Source organism: Petromyzon marinus, chromosome 54 (assembly GCF_048934315.1).
Source record: "Petromyzon marinus isolate PM22_M1 ecotype Great Lakes invasive population chromosome 54, UKy_Petmar_22M1.pri1.0, whole genome shotgun sequence".
In the NCBI taxonomy this organism is placed as follows: Eukaryota; Metazoa; Chordata; class Hyperoartia; order Petromyzontiformes; family Petromyzontidae; genus Petromyzon; species Petromyzon marinus.
The window spans coordinates 230,650-252,065 of NC_133720.1; the positions used below are offsets into that span (position 1 = coordinate 230,650).

The window sequence follows — 21,416 nt, forward strand, 5'->3', positions numbered from 1 at the left end:
TCAGTTCCTTTGAGCTTTGAAACATCTTCAGAATGTTTACTTCTGTTTTGAATTCCGTGAAAGTATTCATTTATTTTGTTGAATGTGGTGGCTGTCGTGAGTTGATATCAAATCAATGTACAGATAAATACGCACGTTTATAATGATGTGACCTCTAACATAACGGACAGCGCTGTCTTCCGGACAGTCCTGCTTCTTCACCTGAGGAAGGCTACTTGTGTTGTGGCCGAAACGTCGTGAGAATTTTATTCTGTTATTATTATTTGTATTATTTTATCTCCATTCTACGTGACTTTACCAAAGGAACCCAGAAGATGAATCCCTGCAGTCACGAGAGCTTTAAATAGAAATATAACGGATATAATACAGATATTAACAACTATTATTTGAGACTGTTGATATTTATAGTAATGTTTGACAGGTGTGAATAATATAAAAATCTAGACAGTGATCCTATCATAGTAACGTTAATCATTCTTTTGTATTCCCGCCATTCTCAGAGCGCAAGGCTATGACAAAGGAAAACTCCATACAGCACTTAATCTGTACGTCTCTCAGTGTGCACGTCACCTTAGTCTGCAGTAGCTTCACAGTCGGGGGAGATGTTACCGTGTGTAATCGCTGTTGAGATGTTATCGTTGTGTAATCGCTGTTGAGATGTTACCGTGTATAATCACTGTTGAGATGTTACCGTGTGTAATCACTGTTGAGATGTTATAGTTGCGTAATAACTGTTGAGATATTCTTGGTTCTTTCGGTAAAGTCACGAAAGAACCAAGAATATGAATCTCTGCAGTCACGAAAGCTTTAAATAAAAAAAATTAACTGTTGAGATGTTACCGTGTGTAATCGCTGTTGAGATGTCACTGTGTGTAATAACTGTTGAGATGTTACCGTGTGTCATCGCTGTTGAGATGTTACCGTGTGTAATCGCTGTTGACATGTTACTGTCTGTAATCACTGTTGGGATGTTAGCGTGTGTAATCGCTGTTGAGATGTTACCGTGTGTAATAATTGTTGAGATGTTACCGTGTGTAATCGCTGGTGACATGTTACCGTGTGTAATTACTGTTGACATGTTAACGTGTGTAATTACTGTTCAGTAAGTTGCAATTAATATTATAAACATTTGGATGATGACACTGGTGCACAAAGACCCAATACTCTTTTCTAATGATGTCAAAGGATCTTTAACATCGACTGTGAAGCAGACTGTGTAGTAATATTTTACTGTAAATACACCGTAGTGTTAACCAGGCTGCCTTCCAGATTCACACCACAAACCTCTGCAAAAAGCGATGAAAGCGCTTCCTCTGCCGCATCACCACCCTGGGCAACTTTCACTAACCGGCGCGGTGAAGTATAGTCAAAAAATCCTCATGACTTATGTGACATGATGAGGCCTCCTTCCAATAATAGATAAATATCTTCTTTGGTTCTTTCGGTAAAGTCACGTAGAATGAGAATAAAATAATAAATTGATAAAATAAAAGAACACAATAATATTCTCACGACATTTCGGCCACAACACAAGCGGCCTTCATCAGGTGAAGGGGCGAGACTGTCTGGTAGGACAGCGCTGGAGCGCTGGAGTGCTGTCCTACCAGACAGTCTCGCCCCTTCACCTGATGAAGGCCGCTTGTGTTGTGGCCGAAACGTCGTGAGAATATTATTGTGTTCTTTTATTTTATCAATTTATTATTTTATTCTCATTCTACGTGACTTTACCGAAAGAACCAAAGAAGATGAATCATTGCAGTCACGAAAGCTTTAAATCGAAATAGATAAATAATTGAAAAAAATCATTGAATGCAACAGGGATATTGCCTCATTGGGTTATGCACTTTTAAATAATGGTAATAACGTCCTTAATGCATCTTTTTCAGGAGGGTCCTGCTACATTGGAATGTTTCAACAATTCCAATAATGAGTGATTGGCTTCTCGTGGGAGGAAACTAGAGAAAATCCACCATGACCAGGAGGGGGTGAGCCTCAACGTTCCGCACAGACAGATTTAAGAATCCTTTGCTGTGCTTCCATCTCCTGGCCATCTCACAATCAGCCCCATCCAACAGCACCTGCTATTCCATTTCTTGTGTCGTCTGTATCCACTTTTATTCCCCTCCATGCTATTAAGTCACATCCAATGTGGTAATGTTAAAATCACAAAGGGGTTTCGTTCTTACCCATGGATGATAAAATCAGGGATATAACAAGTGGCTGAGCACCGGGTTTAAAGCTGCAACTAACGTTGGGGGATGTGTGATCATATGTCACCAGACGGCTGGTTGCGGCCTGGCGAAGATACTTGCTTGACATAGGGGACGGGTTAGAACCCAGCACCCAGCCCAGCGCCCAGCTCGGCGTGCACAAAATGGGCACGGCAGCCATCAGAGCCCAGAGAAGTGAGGAGGGCCAAGGAAATTAGCCAACAACAAGATGGAATGAAAAGGCCAGTCCAATCCATAATTCAGCCTTCTGCTCTGCCAGTCAACTGTTTGTATTCAGCTTGGTGAGAGTGCACATGCATATCTGGTTTTTACATGCAACATGGAAGTGCTCTCTCTGGATTATGTGCAAGCTTTATTTAATGGTCCCATTGGAGCGCGTTGATAGCAGCTTGCACCCTCGTGCCAGCGGAGTCCTCGATCTGCAGCATCAGTGTTCTCAGACATTTGAATATGCAATTCTGTGGAAATAATAATAATACCTTGGCATTAGTATAGATGGTTAACTATTCATGATGACCAAAGTTTTAATCTCAGCGTCCCACCGATGGAGTTTATTTTTCACATGGATCGGTTGAGAGCCCATTGGGACAGCGAGCGTAATTCACAGCTGGCCAAGCGCAATTGAAGCCGAGCGGAGAGCACTGTCCGGGTTTTCCATTCGCTCTTCCAGGGCGGCGCGGTCCGCCAGCCTGGAGTGGGCTCCACCGTCGAGCGAGTCGCGCGGTCATAGCCGTACGTCCATTCACCCCCACTGCGATATGGTGATTGATTGAGGGTTGTCATGTTATTCAAGAATGTTTTTTTTTCATTTACACTCTTGTTTGTATTATGGCCCAGTGGTTAATAGTCGTTACTCGTAGCACAAAAAATCTGGGTTTGATTCTGGACTCGGGCAGATTTCTGTGTAGTGTTTGTATGTTCTTCCCCTCTTCTGGATGGGTTTCCTGCAGTTTCTCCAGTTTTCTTCAAAATATAAAATACACACACTCCGTACAAATATAACCGATATTGGTCAAACATCTCTATGCTGAAATTTACCAGCAAATTTCTCAATTGGGATTACACAGAACAGCAACATGGCCACTACTGCCAAAAACATGGCAGGACCCTGCTGAAAAATACTCTTGAGACTCGTGAGGATTTCCTGGATAAACAAGTGCAATTATGATAATTATAGAATCCGGGATCTTGATGATGCTGGCTCAGGGCTCTGACCACCTGGGCCCCTGGCATCCTCTGATGGGTGACTGTTGAACACCTGGGGGGGAAGTTTATACTAAGATTATTTCATGTGAATTGTCTGAATAGGAGTATTTTTTTTATTTGCTGAAACATTAAACGACTTTCACCTTCCCTAGCAGTGTGATGACGTTTGTCAATTGATTTCGTGAGCATTTGAGACATCACACCACGAGCGGTGTTTCATGGTACTCTCATCATGTTCAAACGAAACACTTTTATTTCTCGATTGTAGTTTTTGTTATAATTTTTCCTTTCAATCTTGTGTTCTTGTATGCTCCTTGCCTGGCAATTCGTTAATTTTTAGCCTGTTTAGTGGCAGCTGTGCAGCGTGTGTTGCTGTGAAAACCATGGAGTGTAGCGAGGAGCGGTGGCGCAGTGGTTAGCGCGCTGTGCTATGAACTGGGTAGCCTGAGTTTGATTCCTGCTCACAGCCAATACCCAGTAACGATTATCTGAACTGGTCCTGGGCCTCCCCTCAGTCGATTTTGCAGCAAATGAGTACCCAGTGCAAGGTGTAAATATAGCCACTAGGAAGACAAAACGCATAACGAGTCGTGAGACTCAGTCTTTCCTGAGTAAACAAACATAATAATACATCCGCAGCATTAACCAGGGCGGCCTGCTGGTGTCGAATTTAAAACCTCTGCGACAAGCGGAGAACGCGTCATGGCTGGCCCACTGCGTCACCGCACAAATGTGGAGAGGATCAAGCACGCGGTAGACGCGCAGCGTGTACTCTCACGGTGGAGCGCCCATCGTGAGGGGGGAGGGGTGTTTGGGGTGTGTGGGGCGGTGTGCGTTGAGGGCGGTGTGGGGCTGTGCGCATGGGGCTGCCGCGCTGTTTGCCGTGCGGCAGATGTTTGCAGCCAGACCTGGCCACTGGGGAGGTGCATGCCTTCGGCCCCAGCAGATCGCTCGCTCCCTCTTGCCTCCCACTCCTGCTCTCGCTTCTGCGGATTGTTCCTGTCTTACTTTGTCTCTTAATTTTTATTTTCCATCCCGCTCTCTCTGCCAACATCCGTTTTGGTCTTTGTTTCAGTTTGTGTGGCTCCAGCTTGTGCTTGTTGTGGCACAGTGGTATAGCGCTCCTACCTCACAGCAAGAAAGCCCTGGGTTCAATTCCCAACTTGGTTACCTTTCTTTATGGAGTTTGTATGCTCACTCCCCCTATTCTGTATTGGCTTCCTCTGGTTTCTCCGCTTTTGTCCCTTAGCTAAACATCTCAATGCTGAAGAATTACCAGAAATTACTCGATTGGAATTGCACACACAATAACATAACCTGCGAAAACTGGGCAGGACCCTCCTGAAAAGGAGTCTTGAGAACAAGCGTAACAATCCTCTCTCAAGTTTCTTTGTGAATTTGTTGATTTTTATCTGTGTCTCTGGCTATGTCTCGATGTAACAATATATCTGGATCTGTGTCCTAACACTTCATGTCTTGTATTTGGTCATGCAACTGATCAATCTTTATACTCTATTTAATAAAAAAAACGATTTTGTACAATTTTGTGCAATTTGTGCTACCGGCCTCGACATGGGAAAATATCCCATCTTCATGAAAAGTCCACGGAAGGTGATATCACAGAACTACTTCTGAGATCCCTTCAAGCAACCTCTTCAACACACTGCACTCTCCCACGTGTCCCGCTATAGATACCCCAATTGCATAGCAGCCAAACTGTTTTTCATTTTCAGAGCTGGAATTTTCCAAATTAACAAAAAAACCAAAGTTCCTCATGGGTTTCTTCTTGCAGTCACCGGTGATAATGCTGAGACGATCAACTCGCTACCTGAGAACCCGGTTTAATCAGGGCCATTGCACAAAACGTTGCTCATGTGATACATTTTCATGCATTGTTAGTGACGGGGGTCGTTAGTTGTCTGGTTTAATCAGTGGTGGCTGGGACCACGAATCCCAGTTGTGCCGGCCCAGTGCTCCGATCCCGGACGCAACCAACCCCTTCTCCTGATCCACGGTAGTTATTACTGCTTTTATAATGGTTATCGACTTCATGAAAACAGGGCAAATATACGCGTATGTGTGTATTTGAAAAACCTGCTAATACAAAGCACTGACTGTAAACCACTGAATGTCTTAGAAAAGTTTGTTCTCTGTAGCTATAAACGTCTAAAACTAGAAAAAGCTCAAGTCGTCCCTGAAGACGGGGAAAATGTTTGCAGCCTAGAGTGAAAAACGGCCAAGAATGTTCCTCTGTAAAATAATAATACCACTGGCCAGTGACTTGTGTACCAGTTTAGGGACCGCATCCGAGGGTTTTCGCATCGAGCTCCGACCGAGACACAACTCAGAAATGCTTTTTTGGGACTGTGTAGAATGTGCTGAGCGCTCCGCGGGGGTTTTCTCCAGGTGCTCCGGTTTTCTCCGACACGTGCATAATAAACACTCGTGTAATTAATTGGCTGAAAATAATGGTTGGGCAACGGATATTGTTCCTTACACTTCCACCGCTTGCGTCTCCACTGCACTGTCCATATGCAGGTAGCGTTTCCGATCAGGACCTCTAAGACAATGCACACCTGGAGATGCCGCTTCTAACGGAGTCTCCGCAGTGCAAAGTGAAATCCCCGCTCCCTTCATGGGGCTCCCAGAGGTGGATGGCAACAGCGGACATTGACCACTGCACTGGACTGTAGTGATGAGTACTAATGGGGACAAAACCTGTCTCGAGATGTGCTTCACTTCACTGCTACCTGTAGGGATGGCCACATTTTCTCAACTCTGCGAGTTGGTGATCCAAATGACTACGGCCAGACATTTATTTTGGGTGAGTGACCTGGATAAGGCTGAGAGCATTTGTACCTGCCTTTCTGCACACTTTTGTGTATTGTTAAATCTACCTCGATCGTAACAGTCACATGCTTCTTCCAGAAACAACCGGTTTGTCAAGATTTGCAAACCTTATGCCAATCCATGGCTATGGGAGGAAGCCAGAGAACCCAGAAGGGTCCCACACAGAATAGAGGGAGAACGTACAAACTCTACTCACAAAGGGTGCTCGTTTCGGGAATTGGTCCATGTGTCCCTTGCAAAAGAGTTGTTTAGCTTCAATGGGTAATCACCTCGTTGTAAAAGTTGCTATTAGTATTACAAGTGGCTTCTAAGGCCCGAGTGTTTTTCCTCAGTCCTTAGACCAGCAGCTCCCAAACTTTTAGTCGCGACCCCAAATGGGGTCATTTCTTCAGTGTATGGGGCACGAGAAATACAGTAAAATCCCGTTCATCTCATGCTCAAAAGTTTTGGTTGCATAAAGCAAATTGACAGTGTAGAGAGAGATGTCTCAGACATTTCTAACTTTCACACTGTATTTAGTTCAGGGTAAGCTCAAATCATCTCCCGGCGTGGCAGTTGAAACAATGGGGGCAGCCCCCCGCCCCACCCTGTTCAGCCGGCAGTGTGATTACCCCACAATCGATATCGGCGAGGCGCGCGTAGTGGGGTTAAGTGTGAGTGCGCCCACCTCTTTCGGTGGGTTTGTGATCAAAACTGCAAGGGAATCGGTGACCGGTTCCTGACTTGCAGAGCCGGTTATCGGTGACCGGTTCAGCAGTTTAACAACCTGAGGTCGATGCAGTGAACAAAGCTGTGAACCCACGCTCGGCAATGTCAGCATCGACCATGCGAGCCCTGTGTTGCGTCGGCGTGTCGGCGCGTGTCTCTGTGAGTGTGTGCTCTGGGCCTTCGTGGAGGAATACGAGCGCCGAGCGGAGGCGGGGAGGGGCAGTGCATGACGAATGCGTTATGGATGTGTGGGCAGGTGCTGGCCCACGGGCCAACGCCGTAACCTGATCTCCTACCGTCGTTTGAGCCGTATGCCCTGTTAGCCAAGCCTATTAAGAAGGCCTTCATCATCAAAAGAGAAACATCTTCCATTTAGCCTCAGATGCTGTAAGGGCAAGAGATATAAGCAAGCTCCTCTAAAGGCTAACACAAGCGTCGTCGCTCCCCAGAGTTGGCCATAACCAGCTGGGGGTCGTGTTGACTGCCTGGCGCGATGTGCTGACTGAGGAGACTTGGGAGGCATAGGCCAAGTTTAGAAAGCAGTGCATCGGTTTAAACTAAGGGGCCATCCATTTAGTACATACGCAAAAATCTGTCAAACTTGACCGCTCCCCCACTCCCTGTACGTGTGCGTACTTTTTACACCCCCCCTCCCCCCCGATCTGCGTACGTACGCTTGACGCACCTCCCCCCCCCCCGAATCCTATAGAACAGCCGATATTTAATCCACGCAGAAACGATCAAGGATTAATATTAACGTGTTTAAGCAAACAGTCCAACACCGGACTACTTAACTCATTTGAAGGCCAGTGTAGACAAATTTAATTATTATCGAGGCTTCACCCCCCCCCCCCTCCGTCTCCTATGCGTACTTACATTGTCAGTAGACCCCCCCATACGCAAGCGTACGCATTTGGGTTAACCCCCCCCCCCCTCCATGCGAACATACTCAATGGATGGCCCCTAAATCAAATAGTTGGAACCATTATATCAAAACAAGAATTATGTATAAACAATGAGGAGATGGTGAGGGAGAGGAAGGCATGATTGATATTCTCAGGCACTCGGCATTGAGGTTTTGTGGCTTTTTGCGTGATTTCCGTCAGCGTTTCAAGCCTCATAATTCTTAACGCTTTTAAACCAACAGATGTACAGTGCTGGGAAGACAAGTCGAGCCAATACTCAAAATGTTCCAACTCATTAAGTCCTTAAGTTATTTTCCAACTTGGCTGTTGAGAAACATTCTTTTGAATACAATAATTTATACTTGAAAAGTGACTGGACTACATTTCTGTTATGGTTTTTGTTTACAACAGTCATTGGCTGGACACCTTGAGTTGTGACCGAGGACGTATGCAGTGCTGACTCTTGCTCTGCAGCGAGTAGTTGAGTCCGCTAGGGTTGTCACCCTACATTTGAGTGTATTACCAGGTCACCACATAGAAAACAAACAGTAAAACCGGTTAACGGTTTGCCGTACACACAGACTCTGCAATGAACGTGAAATCTTTATCTTTTAACTGAGAAGCTAAGGCAGCTGCCACAGTGGGGTAACGGTCAGCAGCACACTGGACTTGCAATCCAGAGGTCGTAGGTTCGATCTGATCTCCCGATGTGGCAGTTAAAACAATGCTGCAAGTTTCTTCAATCCCCCACTTTGTGCAGCCACCAAGTACGCAAGCGTTGCCTGCTGTGTTCCAGACTTTCACCGTAAAAGCTACACTCTGCATGTTACTGTGATTGCAATTTGTGTGTGTGTGTGTGTGGCACCCACTTCAGGACATACGGAACACTGTGGGAAACATCCCCCTGGAGTGGTACGAAGATTACCCTCACATTGGGTATGACCTGGATGGCCAGAAGATCATCAAACCCATCCGCTCGAAGGACGAGCTAGATGAGTTCCTTGACAAGATGGACAATCCTGATTACTGGTGAGCCAGAAAACACACACACGCGTGTACACACACGTACATAGACAAAGATCCCCCGTATAGCCTGTAACACTGTGAGGGCAAGTGCTGTTAGCGAGCACTTATGAAGCCCGGCACGGCACACGAGGGTGTGGGTGGCCAGCACCACGCCCGACCACCTTTGTCTCAGTGCCGATGTTTACATATTTCACTTTTCAAAGGTAGCTCTAGGATATGCACTTGTGGCCCGTTTGCACTGCTTTGAGAGATCCGAATACATTTTTATCTCGTGACCTGACCCCAATAGCACTGTTGAAACCAAATTAGCTTGATGCTATTAGAGCAATGGGCAGGAGACACCACGAGAAGAGATGATGGTGGGTTTGTTAAGCATGATAATGGAGTGGCAGCCAAAGCAGGGACGCACACTGGAGAGTACATCCACCACGGAGATGGAGTGATGAGATCGGCTCGTGTGAAAGACCTGGATGGATCATTGCATTGGGTGATCATGAGGGATGGTGACTGTTTGGGGAGGCCTTCACCCAGCAGTGGATAGATGATGGCTTATGACACTACTGATGAGATTAACAAATTTGCTTGTTGAGTAACACTTTGAACAGTCATTAATAATCATCATCTACACTGTGCATGCACCGACTGAGTACACGGTGCCACATGGCTTCTGCCTTGGGAGCATTAACAGCCGTAGTCTTGGTTGTATGTATGTTGAACTTCTTGCGCACTGTACATTGTGGCTTGGCTCAGGCTTGAGCCACTCAATTGCTTACAAAGACTTTACGAGCGGCTCCGGCTCAGCTCCATGGAAATCCTGAGTGCAGCCGGAGCAGGCTCACTTCAGCAGAGTGGAGCCTGAACCGGGAATTAAGAATACGGGCGATGGCCTAAATAGAGACTCCTCCTCGCTGAGCCCTCTCTCCTCATCCCCTTGTTCCCCTCTCCAGGCGAACAGTCCGTGACAAGATGACCGGGACGGACGTGATCTTGACGGACGAGCAAGTGCAGCTGATCCATCGTCTGCAGCGAGGCCAGCTGGCCGATGTGAACTACGATCCTTATGAGGTGCTTTCTCGAGGAATTCTGCAGGCTGGCAGTGCAGTGGTAACACTCCTCTCACAGCAAGAGGGGCCTGGGTTCAATTCCTGACTCGGCTGCTTTCTCTGTGGAGTTTTTATGATCTCCCGGTGTTCTGCATGAGTTTCCTTCAGGTTCTCGGGTTTCCTCCAGTAACCAAAATGGCCATGCAATGTGACCAGAATCCGTCAAAACATCCCAATTCTCAAAAATGGCTGCAAATGACTCAAATTGGCATTACACAGAGCAGCAACATTGCCCGCTACTGGCAGCAGACTAATGCCCGATTGCAGGCCTGCTGCTGAGTCACCTTGTACCTACAGGGATAGCTGCCACTGGGGGAGCCCTTTCCAATGTGTTTATGAGATGTGAGTCGCTTGGAGTAAAGGAGGCCGCTCTCTGAAATGCACATTGCACGTGATTGTTTTTCCCTACGAAATTTTGGCGGTACCAATAATTGTGGAGCGATGAGAGCGCCAACATTGCCCCTTGCCTCCCCTTCCGCCTGGGCCCGGTTGCTGCTCGGCCACGGTGCATGACGCCCTCTGTGCCTCCCGCTTGCAGCCCGCCGTGGACTTCTTCACGCACGAGAAAATGATCCACCCGGTGACGAACCGGCCCGCAGACAAGCGCAGCTTCATCCCTTCGCTCATCGAGAAGGAGAAGGTGAGTGGCCGCGTGATGATTGTGGATTTGTGTTTCCTCATAACAACGAGATGGGTGGCAGCGCGGTGGCGCAGCGGTGATGTTCGCACCTCACGGCGAGAAGCGCCCCAGGCTTGCCTGGTCTCTGTGGAGTTGGTATGTTTCCCCCTGTTCTGCATGGGTTTCCTCTGGGTTCTCCTGATTCCTCCCAAATCTACACACACACAGTGGAACTGGTACTTACCAAAACATCCAAATACTGAAGATTTACCAGCAAATTACTCAATTGGGATCACACAGAGCAGCAACCTGTCACCCCCTTATGCAAAAACTTGGCAGGAGCCTCCACAGCGAGACTCTCATTGGTAAACAAGCGTAATAGTACAATGAATCATAACCCTGAGGAGGCACCATTGAAGATGGCTGCTTCCGGTAGGGACCTCGTTCTCCGTGACGTCTCCTCACTGAGCCAGGGCCCACTTGTGCAATTCCAAAACGAGCAGCCACCCAAGCTTCACAAGGAAGAGTAATCGTGTATCCGCATGGATTATCTCGCGCTTTCCTGCCTGGGCTTTGTCCAGATCCTGTGTGTGCCTTAAAGGGACCACATTCTCTCTTACTGCTGTCGGTGTTCTCTCTCTGTCCCATCATTTTTCATATTTTACGTTTTTTTTTTATCTGTAACAGGGTCAAGTGATTGATGGCGAAGTTGCCTCTGTGCCGTGCAGGTGTCCAAGCTGGTGCACGCTATCAAGATGGGCTGGATCAAACCCCGGCGGCCGCGGGAACGGGGCCCGGTCTTCTTTGACCTCTGGGCCACCGAGGACCCGAACGCTGTACTGGGCCGCCACTCCATGCACGTCCCGGCTCCAAAGATGCGCCTGCCCGGCCACGCCGAGTCCTACAACCCCCCGCCGGAGTACCTGCTCACCGAGGAGGAGGTGCCACCGCACCACGGAGTAGCATCATTTTTGTTGTTGCTTTTTTACCCCAAAAAGCCTCCCTAGACTTTTTCAAGAAGGTCCTGCCATGTTTTCTCAGTAGGGGGCGATGCTGCTGCTGTGTGTGATCCCAATTGAGTAATTTGCAGGTAATTTGACAGCATTGGGATGTGGTTTTGGCCAATACTGTTTACACTGGTTTTTTTAGTTTTGGGAGGAAACTGGAGAATCTGGATGAAACCCATGTGGAACAGGGGGAGACCTACACACAGAAATGCAGAGGAGTCAGGAATCAAGCCCAGGCTCTTTGAACTGTGAGTTGCGAGTGTTACCACCGCCCACCACTTGCCCAAATTACTGTATGCCTGCATCATAGTCCAAATTTGACAATTTGCAGGCCAGGTGCTCGTTAACCTTGCACCATACAGGGAGAACTGCCACCATGGATGCCCTGTCCAGTGCGTTAAGATGACACGCGATGCAGGTCGCTCATCGCGTGTGAAGCGCCCCGAGACGCCCCGGTGAAAAATAAAAAATAAATCGCGATGTTGGGTGTGAGAAGCGCGTGATGTTGTACTCGGTACGTGCAGCACGCTCATCCCCGTGTTCTGATAGAAACTGGCCTGGGAGCAGCAGGAGCCCGAGGAGCGGAAGCTGCCCTTCCTCCCGGGAAGCTACCCGAACCTGCGCACGGTGCCCGCCTACCCTCGCTTCATCCAGGAGCGCTTCGAGCGCTGTCTCGACCTCTACCTGTGCCCGCGGCAGCGGCGGCTGCGGGTGGGTGGCACCTTCCCGTGGGCAGTTGTTTGCGCCAGTTATGGCTGCCTTCCTGGTTGTCTGTGGTTTCGCGCGCCTCTGAATCGAATGTAAACTGCATGCGGCGTTACAAATTTGTGTAATTTTTTTAGGCCGGTGTTATGAGTTCAATCGGCAGCTGCATGGCCTCTTGACCTGTGTGCTCACCGCTGCCTGTGTGTGCGCGTGTATGTATGTTTCCAGGTGAACGTTGACCCAGATGAGTTGATCCCGAAGTTGCCCAAGCCCAAGGACCTTCAGCCCTTCCCGACTGTGCAGTCCCTTGTAAGAGCCTCTCTCTACAGGCCTCTCCTCACCATTTGCTCTCTCTATGCCCTTGTCTCCACACAACATTTGTGAGCCTGAGATCACTTCCAAACATGAGCTATTCTACTGCACCCTCCAATAACTGCCTTCGTTCGGCTGCAGTGTTTTCTGTGGAAATAAATCGGCCACAAGGGTGGTGCAGTGGTAACACTCGTGACAAATGGCAAGGCGAGTGTGTTAGATTCCCCCCTCAGGCGCCTTTCTGTGTTGAGTTTGTACATTTTCCTCTGGCTATGTGAGTGAGTTAGTGAATGAGTACATGTTAGTGAGTGTGTGGAGTTTGTATGTTAAGAACATGAAGCCTATAGGGCATGTTTGGAGTTTGTATGTTCTCTCCCTGTTGTGCACGGGTTTCCCCCGTTTTCTCACATTTCCTCCCATAGCTGAAAAGAACATTCAATTCAGAACCAATCTTTGTAAGTTTGCCGTTTTTGCGTAGTAATCGGTCACTGGGTGTACGAACACTGGCGCACCACACTTAATAATTTAGTTTAACTTCAGGCAAAGGACATTTGTAAAGGAAAGTCAGTGGGCTTGGGCAGAAGGATTGATGGCCGATGGGTGAGATTTGCGACTGAATGTCAGCCAAAGGAGTGAACATCCCTGAGTGGGCCACCACCACAGATGCAGAGCAATGAGATCAGCTCATGTACAAGAGCGAGATGGATTTTGGCATCGCAAGACCATGAAGGATAGAGATGGAGTAGGGAGGCCTTCATCCAGCAGTGGATAGACCATACCCAAAATGGCGATGTGGATGTCATTTGAAGGTGTAATGTAAGTGGTGCTGACAGCATGATCTGACCTTCATCACCCAGCCGCTTTGGTATTATGTAGCATGTGTGTGAGCCGCTTGAATGCGCGCACGGACGTTTACCCTTCCTTGTTCTCACTTGTAACTTCACAGATTTACAAAGGTCATACGAACTTGGTGCGGTGCATCAGTACCGACCCCACTGGGCAGTGGTTGGTATCAGGTAAGTTCTTTTGATAATTAAAAAAACACAAGGCATGAGAACATGAACAACACGTGTGCAGAAACACAGCTGTTGTTATTATAGACCTCGAGGTAGCGCGTTCGCCATCAGAGGTTTTTGGTTTCGAGTTCAACAAGCCGCCCAGTTATTACTGTGGTGTATGAATTGTAATATACGACGTGCCGTCAGCTTCACAGTGGACGTTAAGCATCCTGTGACATCCATAAAAAAAAGCAGGCCAAATTTAAAAAATACCAAGAAATCACTCTTTTTGGATTACACACGGCAATATCACCCTCAACCGTGAAAACTTGGCAGAACAATAATAATATTGTCCAACCTGCGGGATTAGTCCCTCAGGTGGCCAACACATTTTGTGGCTTTTGTTGAGAGGTCATCGTGTCGTCTGTGTGCGATTAGCGTTGACTCCAGTACTCTAGACAGATGACGGCTGCGCCCCCATCTTGGCTGTGCGTGGGAATACAGGCTCGGACGACTGCAGTGTCCGCTTCTGGGAGGTGTGCACGGCCCGTTGTGTCAAGGTGATGGAGGTGGAAGGAGCCGTGAAGAGCATCGCGTGGAACCCGAACCCTTCTCTCTGCCTCGTTGCTTTCACTGTGTACGTCCACCATCGCCGGTGCCCACTGATCGTAACAACTTGGTTTTGCGTTCGGCCACACCCTCCACCACCTGACAAAAACAAATTATTTGTCTCGTGCACACGTGTTTAGCGACACTCCGATTTTCATTGTTTCATCTCACCAGTGAGTTGAAGAACGATCCTCATAAGCAAATGTAGCAATAGATACCTTATTTCATCTTAATTGCGAAATTTGATTATTATAATTTACGTGGCTGTTTCAGGTGGTGGAGAGTTCTTAATTACAGATTGGCTGTGAAAGTCTACACGTTAAATCACAAACAATCTCTTCGCTTATATCTCCAAAGCAATCATCCTCTTGGATGCTGTTCTGTCACCAGTCTTGTCAATCGGCCTTCATCCCTGCAAGCGATGTGCTCTGTCCAAGCCCACTCACGCCCCTCACCGCGCTGCTGCATGAGTCTTAACCAAGCCACTAAGTGTAGTTCAAAGCGTAGCGCGGTCACCAATTCCTTAAGTCAAACGCACTGTACGTTAAACTAGGATATGAAATGTAGTACAGTCACCAATGACTGCAAGATCTTGCTTACCGCCCTTAGCAGGCAATTTATCTCCTAGTTGTGTTTGTTCTGTGATCTGTGCATTCCTCTTTCTGCCTCTGAATGGAATTCCAAATTTGAATTTCTCCAAATTTCTTTATACAGGTACCTTATTTCGTACCAAATTGTTTTTTGCTTCTATGTTATTGATTTATATTGATTGATTTTGTTTATCCTCAGCAACAATGTGGTGAAGATCGTGAACCCCATGCTGGGTGACAAACTCGTGTACGGAGCCACGGATCTGCTACTGTCTGGATTCGAGTCCCCCGAGGAGGCGCGCAAGCAGCCCACCGTGTGGGTGGCGGCCACGGCAGAGGAGCACGAGCATGGCGTGCGCCTCCTCATCCAGCACCCCAAGGTGGCCTCCTCCTCCACGAGCTCTCGGCGCCGCAGCTGTCGCTCGCGGCTCAGCTCTGGCTTCGGCCTCTAAAGTGGCTCAGGCTGGAACCACTCGGTTGCTTTCAAAAACTCAGGAACAGCTCGGACGTGGCTCGGCCATGGCTCGGCTCTGGCTCGGCTGCATGGAAAGCCTGCGCATGGCTGATGCCCGGCTATAAAAGAAGTTGATGCTCAGAGCTGCGGCTCAATGCGAGCACGGCTTTGCTCTGGCACGGTTAGCAAGAGCCGAGCCGGTGCCAAGCCAGAAGTCAAGGCCAAGCCACGACCGAGAGTGTGGCCCTCGGGGTGGCCTTGCTCAATGGCATTACCACTCGGCGTGGGAGGGTGTGTGCGCGTGGTTGTTTGCTGCAAGTGTCTGATATTGGCTAAATTTTTCCAATGTGAAAAGATTACTTGCAAATAACTCGATTTTTATGATGCACAGCAGCAACATCGCCCCCTACTGGCAGATTAATGCCTGATTGAGGGCCAGGTGGCCGAGTCTCAATGTACTCACAGGGACACCGGCCACATGGGGTGCACTTTACATATCATTGAGATGAGATGTGCTGGAAGTTTGCTTATTGCGTGTAAAGCTCTCTGAGATGGCCTGGCATGTGAGAAAATTATAATCATTCTTTGTGCCAGTACCTATCCCACACATGGGGTTGTGCCATTGACCCTGCATAGATGACTGTGTGCCTTTTGGGGGTTAAGCTGGTCTTTGTAAGGTCTTGCATCTCACCACATCTGACTTGGTAATTTATCTTGTGTTCTCCCACGCACTCAAAGTCGGTCCGTCAGCTGTCGTGGCACGGCCGTGGTGACTACCTGGTGTCCGTCGTTCCGGACAACGGCTCGCAGCAGGTGATGTTGCACCAGGTGACGCGGCGCCGCTCGCAAAGCCCCTTTCGCCGTAGCAAGGGCCTGGTGCAGGCGGCAGTGTTCCACCCGCTGCGGCCCTTCCTGTTGGTGGCCACGCAGCGCTACGTGCGCGTTTACAACCTGGCGTCACAGACTCTCGCCAAGAAGCTCATGACCAACTGCAAGTGGGTGTCGAGCGTGGCCGTGCACCCGGGAGGTGAGTTCCACGTTTCACCACCTTCATTGAGTTGCATTTGCAGCAGGGAGCATTGTCGTAGTGCGAGAGACTGTTTATTTTGGGCGGCAGAGTGGCGTAGTGGCAACACTCGTGTCTCACATTCAGAGGGGGGGGGGGGGGGGTCTTGGTTCGATTTCTGCCTCGGGTGCCTTTATGTGAGGAGATTGTATGTTCTCGCCCAGTTCTGCATAGGTTTCCTCCGGATTCTACGGTTTCCACCTATAGCGAACGTAAACATATGATGTGACTGGTACTGACTTAAACCATCCTAATGCTGAAGGGTTACCTCCAAAATTACTCAGCTGGAGTTACGCACAGCAGCAATATCACCCCCTACTATGACAACTAGTAGGATCCTCCTAAAGAGGAGTCTTGAGACCCAGGTTGTCTTTGGTATACGAGCATATGTTCTTGAGCAAATTTGACACCAGGGCCCCAGCATTATCTGGCTGCTACAGGCTGCCAGAAAGATATGTGGATATTGATTTCTGACGGTGTGTCATGTACTGGATGGTGTTCAAGAGCGCGAGGAACACGCCAATGTCTACCTACGAAAACCACATTTTGGCAAGAGCAACCTAGTTTGCTACTCGTATAGTGCTGTGTGTGGTTCTTAAAGAGCTGTGACCCTATTTGTGCAATACTATGACGCTTTTGTGTGATGTGAGATAACAGTCCCAGTCATCTAAGAAGTTTAATCTGGGCCTTGTGTGCCTTTAAGGCGATAACGTGATCTGCGGCAGCTACGATCGCCGACTGGCTTGGTTTGACCTGGATCTCTCTACCAAGCCATACAAAGTTCTGAGGTTAGAAATTACTTGCACACACACAATACATTAATGTGTTTCTTATATAATTAAAACACACTATGTAAATGCATTCTCCAGCATCCAAATGATCCTCATGGCAGTACCCCGGTGTACCAAATAATACAAAATGGCCGAGGCAGTTACATATTTTATTTTTGGGACACGATTTTTTCCAGGGGTGTACTTCACTCCGCGACTGGGGTATCAATCAATCCGAAATCAGTGCTACTCCGCGATGTCGAAACGCAGTGAGGACGATTGCGCCGAAACCCTGAACGCTCCTGTGCACCATAGTGCATCGTGTACAGCTCGTCGAGATGAGTCGATTGACGCATCACCGACCATCAACAGACTAAAAATGCCTGCATCACGGACATTATGCGAGATCCGTGGTACCACCATAAGGTTCACATGTGGGCAGTCCTCGCTGTTGTGACACCATGCGTTCCTGGAAACTCCATCGTAAATCGGATTGTCATAAATCGGACCCTATTTTCCCCTAGCAATATTTAATAGGTAAAAATCCATAAAACCACTTGAGAATAACAAAAGCGAATTCATATTGGAAACCAGTCTGACTGTTCATGTGTTCAGTCATGTCAGAAAAGTCGTAAATCAAGTTTCTGCGTCGTAATCCGGAGACTGGCTATCCTGTAAAATTACCTGCGCATTATTCAATTGGAACTGCAAAAATTCCCCCCTGTAAATATTAGGCAGGACCCTCCAGAAAAAGTCCTGAGACTTAGTGATAAACAAGTGTAGTAGTAAAGTCACTTAGGTAGAAATACAACAAAATAAATCACAAGTGTAGTAGTAGCAATAATACAGAGTTCGCTTCTCAGGAATTGCCGTGGTGGTAAGATCGTCGTACCTCTTTCCCTCGACACTGCTGTGTTGTACAGACACCATAAGAAGGCCGTGCGAGCCGTTTGCTTTCACAAGCGGTACCCATTGTTTGCTTCGGCCTCGGACGACGGCGGAGTCATCGTCTGCCACGGCATGGTTTACAAGTAAGTGTACATGTGGGCCGTGAGTGGTGGCCCCGTGATCTGTGCTCGGCGCTATAATCCTGGTATCTTGGGTCCAATTCCCAGTCAGCACACCAAATTAGTATCTGAACTTGTACTAACCCCCCCCTCCCCCTATGGGTTTAACTATACATTCAAAACATGGAAATTGTTCAGGCCTGTGGACTTGAAATACGGTTTAGATCTGAAGGCCATGTCTGGATCAAGGCACCCTGGTTATTACTGCAATTGTATTCATCATAAATTTCATGCCGTCTGCTTAACAGTGGACATTGAAGATTCCGTGATGTAATTCGGAAAGAGTAGGCCATTGTGTGTCAACATCATGGTCCAAACTTAGATTTAAAAAAATTCCTGCAAATTTCTCAATTTGGCGTACACACGACATCACCCCCACCCCCCCCCCGAGCTGTGAAGAATGCGTCTGTGAATACTTTGTACCTTCGTTATTGCCTTGCCCTATATTAATGGCACGAATATCAAGTGTGCTCATTAATTATATTTATCATGTTATTGCTTTCCGCTAATGTAACCGTGTTTTATTCTGTCCAGTGACTTGCTGCAGAACCCGCTGATTGTGCCAGTGAAGGTTCTCAAGGGACACCAGGTTATGCGAGACCTTGGCGTTCTGGATGTCATCTTTCATCCCAGCCAGCCGTGGGTCTTCTCGGCCGGCTCGGATGCCACGATCCGTCTCTGGTCATAGACAACACCTGCGTTCCTAACCTACACCTCCCACATTGTTTTTCAATGTCAAGTTATTGAACTGACCATCTTCCATTGTTCTGAAATGTTGCATTGCTGTAAAGTGACCTGCAAATTACTCATAGGGCCATCCATCTAGTACGTACGCAAAAATCTATCAAAACTTGACCCCTCCCCCCGTCCCTGTACGCACGCGTGCTTTTTACACCCCCCCCACTTGCGTACGTTCGCCTGATGCACCCCCCCCCCCGAATAATATAGAACGGCTGATATTTAATTCGCGCAGAAACGATCAAGGATTAATAATATTAATGTGTGTTAAGCAAACAGATAGTCCACTGCTGGACTATCTAACTCATTTGAAAGCCAATGTAGACAAATGATTGACGAGGCTTCACCACCCGCCCCCTCCGTTTCCTATGCGTACTTACATTGTCAGTAGACCCCCAATACGCAAGCGTACGAATTTGGGTTAACCCCCCTCCCCCCTCCATACGTACGCTCCAAATAGATGGTCCCTATTGGGATGACACACAGTCGGAGCACCATCGCCCCCTACTGAGAAAACTTAGCAGGACCCACCTGAAAATAGTCTCGAGTCGCGTTGAGGCTTTACTGGATAATTAAGTGGAATAAAAATTTAAATAAACTACTTTATCCCTTTGAAGTAATGCTACAGTGGGTTTCAATGGATAACATTTAAATAAATAATTGCTTACCCACTTTAAAAGGGTGTTAAAATGTCACGTGTGATAAGCGTTTCTTATACTTCCTATCGACAGGCTGTATCATAAATGGTGTACATAGGTCATCCACTGGGGACACGTGATACGCTACGGTAGTGGCGTGACGAGTTAATGGTTGCGTTGAACGTCTCTCCACCTGATGAACACCTACTAGAATACTACAATAAGAAACATTTTAGTCCAATTGTTGTTCATGTAGCAATGATTAAATGCCTTTTTACCTTTAAAAATTTGGAATATGGGTGCTAATGCCAGCACACAAATGTTTCCTTGGACAAATGACACCACATTTGGGCAGATAATACACTGCTGAAACGACGAACAGAAGTTCACCAGTGCAAGATGGCTCATTTGACAGTGCATTCACCACTGTTATTTACATTCCCAGTCAAACAGTGAAAACAGCCTCATTGTCTTTAGTTCTGATGTGCTCCTACGACATCTATGCATACCCACTTCCCAGTAACCTCCCAGAGGTAGATGGCAGTGGTGAACATTAATATTTCTGTACTGAAGATTCCTCGTGAAGGTGAAGCTGATCTACAGTTGTGTCCGTTTCACTGCTGTTGCCTGTTGTTGGGATGGGCCACATTTTCTCTCTGGGTCGGTCGTTCTAAATGACCAAATAGCCACACATTTTTTAAGTTATTCTGAGCTAGTGGTCTGGATAAGGCTGAGAGCTTGTGTACATGTGTAGTCTGTTGTACGGAGGCACACACTGGAGTTGGAGGCAACACGTTTATTTCAACACCCCCAACAGGGCTAAGTACATTAACGTACACTGGTTCAGTATCTTAAAGTGATAAGGTTCACTATGTGAGTAGCGGATTAACTGCACGAACGGGTCAGTCAGCGTCTGACCCACAATGCCGAGCAACGACCGAAGACCCGGAGATGACGACGAGACGCGGAACCCCAGGATTCCACTGACGAGTCACGAACGCTCTCCTGAGCATGGCCTCGCTCCGCCTTCGGCCACGCCCCCGTCGAGACCTTTCCCGAAGGATCTCGACGGAACGTCACGTGTCCCTCAAGCCCCCTCGTGCCCCCCTCACTCCCCTGTCCTGTTCACGTGCCCTCTCGGGTTCACCCAGATTACCATATCCTGACTTGCCCTCTATCAAGCCGTCAACAGGACTATGCCCCCTTGGGCCCGTTTGCATACAGTACTCACTCTGGCCCCAGAGAGAGGTTCCAGATGCACAGGAGCACTCTTATGACAGTGCCTGGTGCTACCACCATGGTGACACCCTTAACGTCACGACACATGCAATACTGCACACCTGTGCTTGTTACATTCATTTGTTTCCAACCTGCATTAATCTGTCTATTGTTGGAGTTTCTCATTTGCAGATTCTGGTAACCATTCAATGTGGTAACTGCAAGGCATTTTTGCCAGACAGGAATCTACACCAAGACGCCGTGTGGTTGTAAAAAATGGGTTAACATTTCATTTAATGTCAATAAACATGTCATGCTTTCTCACATGGCGTCTTAATCTAAATTTCATCTGAGGGTAGCACAGTGATAATTCTCGTCTCACAACAAAAGGGTCTGGGGTTCGATTCCTGACTTGGGCACCTTTCTGTGTGGAGTTTTTATTTTCTGTTAATGGATTTCATCTGTGTTTGGTTTCTTCCCATAGCTTAAAAAACTAGGATTGGTCAAAAATCCCAATGCAAAAAAACATCTGCTTTATAATTTCACGTCAGCTACCAGCCACTGGGTGCCTGCCCTTCTCCCCGTCTCCATCCAAC

The 21,416-nt window shown here is 47.7% G+C and overlaps 1 protein-coding gene across 1 annotated transcript in view; it reads left to right on the top strand.

Annotated features, from left to right (window-relative positions):
* The window catches only part of BOP1 (BOP1 ribosomal biogenesis factor), a 56,159-nt gene extending 35,015 nt beyond the window's left edge, over window positions 1-21,144 (top strand). Inside the window, exons 6-18 of the mRNA XM_076052049.1 lie at window positions 8,775-8,929; window positions 9,874-9,991; window positions 10,568-10,669; window positions 11,377-11,589; window positions 12,205-12,366; window positions 12,589-12,669; window positions 13,619-13,688; window positions 14,175-14,307; window positions 15,069-15,249; window positions 16,062-16,350; window positions 17,093-17,177; window positions 18,083-18,190; window positions 18,761-21,144. Coding sequence (XP_075908164.1) covers window positions 8,775-8,929; window positions 9,874-9,991; window positions 10,568-10,669; window positions 11,377-11,589; window positions 12,205-12,366; window positions 12,589-12,669; window positions 13,619-13,688; window positions 14,175-14,307; window positions 15,069-15,249; window positions 16,062-16,350; window positions 17,093-17,177; window positions 18,083-18,190; window positions 18,761-18,914 — 1,851 coding nt within the window. The 3' untranslated portion in view covers window positions 18,915-21,144. The remainder of the gene's footprint in view (window positions 1-8,774; window positions 8,930-9,873; window positions 9,992-10,567; window positions 10,670-11,376; window positions 11,590-12,204; window positions 12,367-12,588; window positions 12,670-13,618; window positions 13,689-14,174; window positions 14,308-15,068; window positions 15,250-16,061; window positions 16,351-17,092; window positions 17,178-18,082; window positions 18,191-18,760) is intronic.
* Window positions 21,145-21,416: the final 272 nt, after the last annotated feature.